This window comes from Mesoplodon bidens (assembly GCF_964165515.1).
Source record: "Mesoplodon bidens genome assembly, chromosome: 18".
Lineage (NCBI taxonomy): Eukaryota > Metazoa > Chordata > Mammalia > Artiodactyla > Ziphiidae > Mesoplodon > Mesoplodon bidens.
The window spans coordinates 7892193-7904864 of NC_138175.1; the positions used below are offsets into that span (position 1 = coordinate 7892193).

General features: G+C 50.1%; 1 protein-coding gene across 1 annotated transcript in view; it reads right to left on the reverse strand.

Moving 5' to 3' along the window:
• Positions 1–12672, reverse strand: part of BCO1 (beta-carotene oxygenase 1) — a gene marked incomplete at both ends in the record, with an annotated part of 37553 nt that overhangs the window by 14745 nt on the left and 10136 nt on the right. Inside the window, 5 exons of the mRNA XM_081215449.1 lie at positions 550–807; positions 3381–3586; positions 5829–5976; positions 7564–7711; positions 9483–9612. Of these exons, the coding sequence (XP_081071575.1) occupies positions 550–807; positions 3381–3586; positions 5829–5976; positions 7564–7711; positions 9483–9612 (890 nt within the window). The remainder of the gene's footprint in view (positions 1–549; positions 808–3380; positions 3587–5828; positions 5977–7563; positions 7712–9482; positions 9613–12672) is intronic.

Sequence of the window (12672 nt, forward strand, 5' to 3'; positions counted from 1 at the left end):
TTTATGGTAATTTTTTTTCCTTTTAACTTAATCTATATTTTCTAAAGTTTCTACCTTGAATATATACCATATTTGGGAAAATAATGAAAGCATTTTCTGTCTTTCTTTAAGAACAGCTCATTTGGGGACTTCCCTGGTGGCACAGTGGTTAAGAATCTGCCTGCCAATGCAGGGGACAAGGGTTCGAGCCCTGGTCCAGGAAGATCCCACATGCCACGGAGCAACTAAGCCCATGCGCCACAACTACTGAGCCTGCGCTCTAGAGCCCACGAGCCACAACTACTGAGCCCACATGCCACAACTACTGAAGCCCGTGTGCCCAGAGCCCATGCTCTGCAACAAGAGAAGCCACCGCAATGAGCAGCTCATGCACCGCGATGAGGAGTAGCCCCTGCTCGCGTTAATTAGAGAAAGCCCACGTGCAGCAACGAAGACCCAACACAGCCAAAAAAAGAAAAGAACAGCTCATTTTGAATTTCAATATTAACGAAATTAGAGCCAAAGTCACTTCCTGAGTGGGCTCACATCTCCCAGGACTCAAGCCATTACCTTGTCCACGTGGAGGGGCACTGCGAACCTCTTGAGGGCTGGGACGGAGGTGAGCCTGGAGTTCTCCTCGAAGTCCTTGTTCAGGTTGGCCAAGTAGAAGAGCTGGTAAAGGCTGCTGTCCTCGTAGGCAATGACGTCGAACAGAAGGCAGCCGTCCTCTTCGTAGGCGCTGACGTGATGAAACACCACCATGGGGTCCGTGTAAAATTTGGTCAGCACGGGCTTCCTCGTCCTTTGGTCAATGATGTGAATGTAAGTCTGAAAGGAGATGCACATCAGTGGTCAGCTCTTCCTCTGCAGGCCCAACACAGTGGCATCAGGCAGGGGACAAGACCCAGCCCTGCCATCCACTTGCTAGTGACCCTGAAGCATTCCCTCCCCTTTAAGAGCCTCTCTGTACCACCTCCAGACGCACGCAGAAGTGCTGAGGGAGGAGGGGAGTTTTGCTGCCAGGGCCCCTCCCTCACCAGGAGGACAGTACCCGGGGAGATACAGGATCTGAGAGTGTACCATCTCCCCAGCCCTCACTTGACTGTGATCCAGGTGGGCAGCGACAGGCCAGCTCCCAGGCCAGGCCAGGTTGGGGAGAAACAGTCAGGTCCAGCCCTCTAAGGCTCCTCAGGCCCCAGTGGTGGCCAGAGCCCCTAAAGCCCCTACTGGGTCCCCTCTCCTGACTTTTGCCCACTGCAGGTGTGGTTTTCCCAGTAACCCGGCTGCCCTGGAGGGCTGCGGTGCTGAGTGACCAGTCTAGTCAAGGAGCCCACGTGAGTATCGGCTCATTAGGCATCCTCATGCACCTCTGGGTGTCACAGGCAGTATCACTCTGGGTGGCAAGTAGCCATATCTCCAGCTCCAGTTGCCTAATCCAAGGGGGTAGGGGTATTTTCTTTCATTTGGCAGCTCTGGCCTAACCATCCTCCTTCTGAAAGGAGGGAGAGGCTGCTCCAGGCTGCCATTTCCCCACCTCCTCTGGCTCATTGCTTCTTTCTCCCCTTTCCCAGAATCAGGCTTTGCAGTTAAGTGGGGGAGGGGCGAGTAGTAGTGTACAGAGGAGGAGGGCATTGTGGGGGAGGGTGGGTGTGGGGAGGTGAACACAGGCCTGGTTACTGTAGGCTTTCTTCCCCATAAACCCAATCCCAGGGTCAGCCACAGGGACTTCTCGGAAAGTTCTCCAAATGCATTCCAGAGCCCTTCCCAGGGCTCTGTGCCCCGTCCTCAGGGGCTCTGTCTCCTCACTGTGGGACTCTCCAGGGCCAGAGGTCCCCGGGGGCTGCAGACCGGAGGCCTAGGGGCCCCTGACACTCCTGCCGGCAGGACGCTCGTGGTCCTGCGGAGCAAACCCACTTCTGCTGGCTCCCTGCTGGCCCCCTCGCCCAGCTCATTCAGTCCACAGACATTCATATGAGCGCCTAAGACACATCAGACACTTTCTGGGGAACTGGAGAGAGAAAATAAAACCACCTGCCCACTTTCATGGAGCATATACTTCAGTGGGGGTGAGGCCAAGGTCAGTGATCAATATATACAACGTGTCAGGGATGATGGATGAGCACGACTGAGAACATGGAGTGGGGGGTGGAGAAAGCCTGTCGGGGGGGGGGGTCTGTGATGGACAGGCAGGCCTCAGGGATGGGGGAGCGTAGAGCGAGACCGGGACTGATCAAGGGAGGAAGCCATCTGGGGAAGAACATTCCAGGTGGAGGGGACACAAAATCAAAGGCCCTGAGGCAGGAACGTGTTTAGCAGGTTTGAGGTGTAGGAGGCGACCACGCGAGCAGGAAGCCAGCGGTTGGGATGAGGGCATGTGGGCCTCTATGGGCTGGTGAGTGAAGCCTTTGGGTCTTACTCTGAGGAAGACGGGAAATCACCAGAAGGTTCTGAGCAGAGGAGGGATCTCGCCTAACCCCTTTGTTCCCTCGAGGACCTCACTCTCCTCCTTGAGAATACAGGCGTCATAGAGGTGGCAGCCACACACGGGACACAGATTTGTATGGGAACATGAAGATGCACGTGGTGCACAGAAAGAGGAGTAGAAGGGGGTCGGATGGATGGTGGTGGCTCCCTCTGGAGGGGGCTGGACGGGGAGGTGGGAGGAATGGGATGGAGAGGAGGAAGGGGACTTGATCTGTTGCTTTCTACGCTTGTGTGCTATTTGAATAGATGGCACGGAGAATTACTTGATTATTTTTCACAAGTAACAATAGCAAATAAATACATACATACACCTATACATGAATAATGTATTCATACCCACATGTATACATACATACACACATGCAGACACCACATATACAGAGAGGTACACGTACATACAGGCACACAGATATTCTCAGCACTCCACTCAGGTGTACCTAAATTGAAGACGTTTCTGTTACACCATCCGGTGGGACGCTCTATCATCATGATGTCTAAATAATCTGTGACACCCCCTCCCCGCCCCCCAGCAGGGATGCTGAAAGGGCCTTGTCAATGGATGGCGGAGGCTGGAGGAGGCCAGGTACCGGTCAGGGCTGAGGAGCAGTCCCTTTGCTGCTGGGCGAGTAAGGGCTGCCTTGGCTGCTGAGGCTGCCTCGCCCAAGGTCACATGCTCTTCTGGGGATGGTCTGCTCTACTGACTTATGGACGTCGGGGCATAAAGGCCCAGCCCCTTGCCCTAACTGGGGACCACTGTGAAGGACCATCCCAGCTTCAGAACTCGCTGGAAGGTCGGCTCATGCCTCTGGGGAGACTGCGTGGCAGCTGGCAGCCTCCCTCCCGAAGCCGCCCCTGCCTGCTGACCTCCACCTTGCTCTGGCCGTCCTCGTGCTGCGGGGTCGCTGGCCCTGCCTTACCTTGTCCTCCCTGTGGAAAGCCAGACAGGAAGCCCAGCTCACGCCCCGGAGGTAGGCGGTTGCCATCTTGAGGATATCCACCTTGAAAGGCTGCTCGAGGAAAACGATGTAGCTCTCGGTGAGTCCGAAGCTGTGGTAATAGCTCGGGGAGAGGAGCGAGCGCGAGGCGATGGAGCAGAACGCCTCCATGTGCTTCAGGGGGCTCCCTAGAGAGAAGCCAGCCTCAGGGACAGCGCAGGGCCTGGCGGCCCCCGACGGGGCCGCCATCTCCTGCAGCGCGGCCTCTCAAACCCACCCGGCCGCTGAGAAGAACCTTCGAATGAGAGCCGACAGCAAACCGGGTGAAGGGCTGCTGCCTGTGGCCGATGCAGGGACGGGGCCCTTCCCCCGTGAGATCTGGTCTGGCATCCAAAACCACCGCACCCCCAGGCTCTGGGCCTCTGGACCGCTGGGCCTCTGGCCAGGCGTGTGCAACTCCAACACGGGGCTAACCCAGCCTCCACCTGCTTTCTACACAGAGGTTTATCGGGAGCGTGGCCCCTGCAGGGTCCACGGCTGCTTTGCTTTCGAGATTCAGAGTTGAGCAGACGCAACGGAGACCATACAGGTGGCAAAGCCTCAAATACTTATTTTGTGGACCTTTATGGAAAACGTTTGCCAACCCCTGCTCTGGAGCAATGATCCTCACTTTCACGTGCACGCGGATCATCTGGGGGTCATGACAAAATGTGGAGTGTGACTCAGCCTGTGGCGGGGGGCCCGAGGCCCTGCACTTCTGTCAAGCTCCCAGGCAGTGGGCTAGCTTCCCAAGGTTAAGCTTTGATATGTTGCTGAGAACCATCATTTGACGTGTATTTCATGGGGTTTCTATGAATTTCTTTTGGCATTGTCCGTTCTGAAACACCTGGGAGTGAGACTAAGTGTCTATGGTAATGTGACAGATTGTGAGAGTCAAGGTAGGCTGTACGATTCCCATTGTACAGGTGGGAAACTAGGGCTTGGTGGGACGCTCCATCATTACAGCCAGAGGCACAGGGTTAAGCCGAAAAGACACAGGCCTCTTAGACTGGCTGCCTACTCTGTTATTAGAGGGAAGGGAGAGACCAAGGGAAATCCTGCAGGAGTCCAAGTACCTTGCTCAGCATCCATCACGAAGGTACTCAGGACTATTCGGTTTTCTTATTCCTCTGCAAGGATGAGTCACCCGCTGGCCAAAAGGCCTCCCCACCCAGGCCTGGGGCTGGGTTATAATGAGTTACATGCAAGCGTCGGCCACCTTTCTTGTGGCCACCTGTGCACACTGTAAACAGCTGGCTGGTGGGAGGGATGCTCTGGGTTGTGGGGTCGTTCTTTTCTTCACCAAACAAATGGAACACAAACCAAACTGAAAGGAAAGGCACCCGGGCCTGGGAGGCAGGATACAGGTGTGAATCCCAGCAAAGGTGCCAGCCTGGACCAGGTGTGCAGAGGGAACCTCCTGTGAGCCGTGGGCATGTCACCTGATCCCCCTGGGGCTCGCAGTCCTCTGTAATATGAGATGGCAAACTCAAATGCCTAGACCACCCCCAGGTCTGCATTCTAGGATCCCAAGCCAGACCCTATATCCCTTTATTGGCTTAATTAATGGGAGTTCCATTTAACAAGAGCATTGTACCTTCTGACCTCGGGGGCTCCCATCTGCCAGCAGAGCCTGGAATCTGCTCGGGGGTGGGGCTCCACGGGACTGTGAGGGAGGGGTGCCAGCAGGGATCACAGATGGAAAGCGGCCTTCCTAAACCAGAAGGTCTAGCCAAGCACCCTCATAGTTCTGTCTCCTGAGCCCGCGCAGCCACTCTTGGAGGCCTGGTCTCCTGGGTGTGGTTCACAAGAGGGTCCTGGACAAATAAGGGCTAGGAGCCCTGCCCGCCTCCCCTTCAGGAACACAATCGGCCTGGGCTCCACGCCAGGTTCCTGCCTCTAAAGGGAGAAGGTCCAGAAGGCCCGCAGAACAGGGTGGGGATCTGGAGTGGGTGCCAGCAGGGCTGAGCTCCCTGAGCAACCCTGGGAGCCTGGCTTCAGGGGCTGGGATGAAAGAGGACAGCACAGCCCTGACATACAGAGGTTTGTCAGAAAACTAAAAAAATGAATGAAAGAAAGGATGGATGGATGATGAATACATTAATGGATGGATTGATAGGTAGATGATTAATGAATAATGGATAAATTCATGAATTAATGAACAGGAACCTAAAGAAAAGGAGGTTGGAATAGCGAAGGGATTCACTTCTTCCAAAAGGAAGCCTAGCATCATTTCTTTTCTCCTAAAGGAGAAAAGTGAGTTCACGTTCCTCTGAATTATCTGTGCGGGTTAAGTGTCAGATTGGGTGCTGTGTTATCAACCAAAATCAGAACTCTTTGAAAGAGCCACCCTTGGTGTCTGTGCTCCATTACAGCCCCAGAATGACCCACCTGATACTGCGGCAGGGATCTTAAAGATCACATATTTTGTCTTCCCCTTGTCCACGATGGACGTGCCAATGTTGAGAACATTTCCAGCGTCATCATAATGAGGATGGGATGTTGCCAGATTTACAGCCACGTGTTTACGATAATCAACCTGCAAAACATGACAGCCACCTGGTTTTTGAAAGGGGAGAGGGTGAAATCCTGTGAAAAGCTGACTGACTCCAGGTTCAGAGAGATGATGATTATTTTTGCACATCTCCTGATCTGAAAATAAGGCAGACATCACCTTTAAAGGAGATGTTTCCTCTTGCAACCTGATGTAACCTCGAGGGGGCCTTCCACAGCGAATAGGCTGCAGGGGACTTGGTGAGCTACGTGTGTTTTCTCTGACAGTTGTTCCTACCCTGCCACCCGGCCTTGCCGGTTAGCTTCAGCATGGAAACAGGACGCCTCACTGCAGAGAGCTCCAAGTAACAACTTGGGCAGAGAGGCAGCCTTAGGGCTAATCTTGGCCACTGCTTTGGTGAAGCTATTTAAATTCTCCCCTTTTGCGTCCCACAGAGGCATAAATCTCCAGGCCTCTCTCATAGGGTTATTCTGGGAACAGAAAGGTTACAAAAACATTTGGTCAAAGGGAAACGAGACTAACGAGCTCAATAACGATCCCGACTCTGAACAGGCCACAACCATACAGCAAAGGGGCGGCCCGGGAACCCACTGCCTGCCCTTCTTCCCCCAGAATAGCACAACCTCCTCCAGCCAAAAGTCAGGCGATACCTCGTTCTCCCCTAGTAATTCCTCTCTGCAGCTTTGTGGAAAGCGTACATCAGTTGGACCTACGCTGCCTAGCCTAAAAGGAGCTGGACGTAATTTCACAGCTAAGGAAAGCACTCCTTCCAACAGATCGTTAAATTGTACTGCGAAGACATCCAGGCTTTGAACTGCCAGCTGGAGAAAACTGAAAGTGGGTCTATTGATCTTCATGAAAATGTAGACTTGATTCTACCCAGGAAAGGTATCTGCTTGGGCACTGATTTTTTTTGCGCCCTTGCTCTGTGCCTAATGCCTCCCTCTTCAGGTCAATACAAGGCAGGGCTGATGGGAGTCCTGGGTGGCCCAGTATAGTCATTCATTCAACTTTCCATTGAGGTGCCACTCAGTGCCAAGGACTATGGACGCTGTTAGGGGTTGAATTGTATCTTCCAAAAAGATATGTTGAAGTCCTGACCCCTGGTGCCTAAATTTGGAAATAGGGTCTTTGTAGATGTAATCAAGTTAAAAAGAGGTCATTCTGGATCAGGGTGGGCCTTCACACAATGATTTGTAGCTTTACAAGAGATTGGATTACAACAATTATTGGTTGTTCCTATAAACCAAGGAACAACCACCAGAAGCTAGAAGAGGCAGAGAAGGATCCTCCCCTAGAAACTTTAGAGAGAGAATGGCCCTGCCGATACCTTGATTTCAGACTTCCAGCCTCCAGAACTGTGAGAGGATACATTTCTGTTGTATTCCTTTGTTATGGGAGTCCTAGGAATGAATACAGGCACAAAGATGACAGGACACAGTCCTGCTGTAAGGAAGCTTAGAATCTAGTGCTAAGTGCTGAGCTGGGAGAGCCCAAGACCCAAGGGCATCAGAGGAGGGCTCCTCTGTGAGTTCCTGCAGGCTCCTGGCCTCCTGAAGGGGGTTCCTTTCTTGATTCAGGAACTGAGGCTGGTTGTAGATTTACTGATACCTTCTCCAGGGTTTCCAGGGTCTGGGGGTTGATTTTCCTGATGTAATTGGTCTCTGTGGTTGCATAGAAGTCTTCTCCACACTTCATGATGTTGATCAGACAGTTGTCTGTGAAATCAGGGATGGTGTGGGACAGGTAGGAGAAAGCTCTGGGGAGGAAGCAAGTCAATGGGGTCAATGGCTGTGTCCATCCAGCTGGAAAGTTCTACTCGAGACGGTTTTAGTTTTCCCACCACTTAAAACACTCTACTTCAACTAAGGGAGAAAAAGTACTGGGTCCCAATGGGTCCCTTGAGGAATCCTGAGGCCTCAGAGATCAAGTTACCCAAAAATACCACCACATTCAATCAGCTAAGGAGGGAGTCAGCTGAGACAACAAGGCTGCCCACTGAGCCCTCCTGGGCTCCCCAAATCCAGAAGTCTCCTGCACCAGAGCCATCAACACCTGGTGGATTGTTCTGAAGTATTTTAAGAAGCTCGACAGAAATCATAGTCATACCCATAATGGCCCCCCAAAGACTAGCAAAACAGCTAATCTCTGCTTTGGGCAGGAATGTGAGCCCACCCTGGTTACCTAACTTTGTCCAGGATATTAGATTTTTGAAAAAGAAAAGCGAACTAATTATGAGTTAAGAACTGATCATTTGATTAGAAGGCAAACTCAAAGCAGGAAGTCCTGACCCCGTGTACTGGTTAGTGCGCCCCCTACTGGCAGACAGTGTAACAGCAAGGAGGTCCCACAGGCTGCAGTTTTAAATTCATTCCCTCCCCCTCCCCCAGGCTCCTCCCCCAGCCGGGAATGGGAGTTCCCTGCTTGCTGTGTGCTGGATTCAGCACTGGACGCTAGGACTGGAGAGATGATGTCAGTTCTGGAAAAGCAGAAGCCAGCCTCCCTCTCTGGGCCAGTCTACCCCTAAGACATTTCACAACCCTTCTATGTCTAAAGAGTATCAGAAAGGAGGTACTGATGGCTGGCCTGATTCCCTGGCCAACAATTTAAGTGTTGAACATGTATGTAATACATTCATATGCACCACAACCCAGATGATTTTAACTGTATACAACTGAAAATTTCCCCCATCCTTCCTCTCATCAGTTCCCCACCTCCCTCATGCATCCGTCCAGAGTTTCTGCACATACGAAAATAAAAATAGATTTCCCCCTGCCTTCTTACACAAATTATAGCATATTATATGCTCTTTCTATACTTTGCTTTTTTTTTTTTTTTTTCCACTTAACAGTATATCTTGGAAATCTTTCATTTGGAACATAGAGAGCATCCTCATTCCTTTATTTATACCTGCCTGGTATTCTCCTGTAGTGTTACTGTGATTTACTTAACCACTCCTCTGTTGATGATCATTTGAGTTATTTTCAGTTCCTCATCATAACAAATAATTCAGCCATGAAAAACCTTGCACATTTGTCATTTCAGACACAAGCAAGTACCCCTCTGGACTGAAGGGAATGTGCATTTGTAATTTTTTTTTTTTTTTTTTTGCGGTATGTGGACCTCTCACTGTTGTGGCCTCTCCCGTTGCGGAGCACAGGCTCGGGACACGCAGGGCCCAGCTGCTCCGCGGCATGTGGGATCTTCCTGGAACAGGGCACGAACCCGTGTTCCCTACATCAGCAGGCGGACTCTCAACCACTGCGCCACCAGGGAAGCCCGCATTTGTAATTTTGATAGATAATTCCAAAGTGAACTCCCACCAGCTATGTGGGAGAATACCTAAAAATCTGTCAGATGCTCTTTGCCTCTCTTGCTATCAGTGATCAAAAACTGCGTAGCGTTTATGGTCAAAGGCCATCACAGGAAATTGTCCACCCAACCTAAAGACAACCATCCAGAGCAAACGCTGGTTGTTTTGACCATAAAGGACGTTGGAAAGCAGGACTAGATTCAAAATGGACAGTTACTTGGAAAATATGTTTTTGCAGGGGTCCGGATAGGCCATGGTTCCAAATTCTGACACCACAATCCTGTTCGCTTCAATATTGGCATTGTAGGTATCACTTCTCAGGTATTTGCTCCTGTAATAGACTTCACCTGAAAGAGAAGCAGCAGAATCATCCCAGACTGACACCTTTACAGGGCTTTGAAGTTGATTTCAGCCATTCCAGGGATTTGATGGGCGGTGGCGGGGGGGAGTTCACTGGGACAGTCCCTTTAATGTGTGTGCTAGATACAATCAGCATTTGGAGGGAACTCTCACACACATTTTGGCAAGGTTGAGATGCACAACAGTATGTCCAGGTAAGTATTCCTGTTCCCAGCTCCATCTTCATATGAGGGAACGGAGGCTCAGAAGTGTTCCATTCCGTTGCCCAGCATCACCCAGAGAGGCGCCGACCCAGGCCATCAACCACCCCTTCCACCATATTTGTATCCTTCCAGGTAAGGTCCAGATTTGGAGGATTGGTCCAGAAGGCCCTGTACTGAGGCTAGGTTTCTCCAGGGCCCAGTTCAGTTCTGGGAGCCCTACACTGACAATTTAGCCCCTGGAGTAACATTTCATATCTATTTGCAACCAGGGAGCACCCTTATACCCAATTCTGCACACAGTAGAGGGTCAGTACATGTGTTGATGACACTGCAGAGAATCTGACTCACTCCAGAAAAGCATGGACTCTTGACTAGTCCACCAAGACCAACGTGAAAATATAACAGATGGTTCTAGACCTATATTAATTTCCTATGGCTGCTGTTACAAATTATCATAAATGTAGTGGCTTAAAACAACACAAATTTGTTATCTTACTGTTTTGGAAGACATCGTCTGAAATGGGTTTTACAAGGCAAAAATCAAAGTGTCAGCAGGGCTAGTTCCTCCTGGAGGCTCTAGGGGAGAATCTAGAAGCTGCCTTTGTTCCTTGGCTTGTGGCTGCACCACTCTGACCTCTGATTCTGCTGTCACATGTTTTCTGACTCTGACCCTCCTGCCTTCCTCTTTCCTTTATGACTACACCGAGCCTACCCTGATAATCCAGGACAATCTCCCCATCTCGAGGTCCTTAACTTAATCACAGCTGCAAGACCCTTTTACCATGTAGAATAGCATATAATATATTCACAGGTTCCTTCTGGTGAGAGAAGGGGGAGGGAAGGGGAGAGAGGGGAGAGGAGAGAGGGGAGAGGGAAGAAGGGAGAGAGATATGGAGGGAGAGAGACACATATACTTTTCATAAGTGGGTGCGGGTGAGTCAGGAGAGGCTTCACAGAGGAGGTAGCACTTGAAAAAGCCCTTGAAGGATGAGTAGAATTGAACTGCAACAGATGCGGGAGGTGGGGCTAGGAGAGAGGGTCAGGTGCTCCCATGAACTCTCCCCAGAAAGTCTGTAAGCAAAGACCTGAGGGTGGGGAGCACAGCCCACTTCCTGGAAGGGCTTAAGTCAGTGTGGGCTGGAGCACCAGGCACTTGGGAGCAGCAGGAATGAGATGAGGCTGGGAGTCAGGTGGGGACCTTACTAAGTCTTCAGGGCTGTGAATACTGAGGCCTTTGACCTTCATTTGGTGGATAATTTGAAACCTCTAGGGTTTTTGTTTCATTTTATTTTGCCATTAGTTAGCAAATGACATTATGTTGACTTTTCCCCTCTAGAGAACACATTCCTTGCTGTAGTATAACCTATGCTTCCAGGGTTAGTGCAATGATAATATGCAGAAAAGTAGGGTCCAGGATATACTGACAGTTTGTTCCTATAAAAAAGAGTTTCATCAGAGAAACGCCCAACATGTATCCACTGTCACAATGATGGGCTTCAAGGAGAGACTGAATCCCAAGAAATTCTTGCCCAGGGCCTTTTTATATTTTCAGGAGAGGAAACGAAACTAAGAGCTAACATTTATTGAGCATGTGTGTGCTAATCACTGTGAGGGCACTTTATGTGTATTATCTGGTTTAATCCTCTGAACATAAGAAGTGTATAGAAGACTCTAACTAGAAATGTATTCTTTAGGGAAAAAAAATCAACTTAATGTCATTTACTAATTAACAGCCAAATAAAACAAAATTTAAACAATGCTTGAAGGTTTCAAATTTTTTACAAAATGAAGTGCAAAGGGCTTGGGCACTCACGACCCTGCAGGCCCATTTCCCAGCTAATAAATCGAGGCACAGAGAGGTTAAGTTCCTTGCCTTAAGCCACACAGCTAGCAAGTGGTAAACTGGACTCAAAAGCTGGCAACTGGAAGATCCTGACACAGCGACCACATCAATTGCCCATTCTATCTGTTCCTTGTTATTAAAAATATACCTATAGAAATATGCTACCATAACTGTATGGTTTGGTGAAGTTTCACAAACTCAACCTACCCATATAAACTACTTCCTGATCAAGAAACAGAATGTGAGCAGCCTTTGGGAAGGCCGCTCATATCTCATCCTGTACTAGCCTCCCCGATCCCAACCCTGCAGGGGAACCACTATCTTGACTTCCAACAGTCTTGGTTAGTTTTGCCCTCAGGATTGCATTTTCACCTCTGTTTCCAAAGGATGTGAGTGTATGTTTCAGCAGTGATGACTCCAACCTGTGCATTTAAGTGGCAACAACAACAATCATGGTAACACTCGTCATGATAAAATTAGAAGAGACCATGAAGGACCTTCTGGTGCTTTCTCCAGTCTTCAGGAGGTAAACTGTGTGTCAGATAATCATCTGTCTTCTTTGCAAGCATCTTTTCAGGGGTGGCTACTGTACATTAGTATCTCTGAGATATTTGGTGGGGGGAGCTTTGTTCCTGGGGCAGCGGAAAGGAACATGGAGGAATGGTTAGGAGCAAGGGCTCTGGGGCTAACTGGGCCTGGGGTTCATGCATTTGATCACTATTTGTTAAACACCCGGATGGGCCAGGATGTATGTAATGGTGAGTGGGACAGGCAAGATCTCCACCCCAAGTAGGTTTGAGCCTCCACGTGGATATGAATCCTTGCTCCATCATCTACCGGCCAAGCACTTGACCTTGTGTCAAAGGCAAGCCTCAGTCCCCTCTGCTCTGACATGAGAATCCTGATACCTTCTTCACAGAGCTGCTATAACATTTAAGGCCTGTAAAGCACTTAGCACATAGTAGGTGCTCAATAAAAAGCTACATATGCTAGTCAGATAT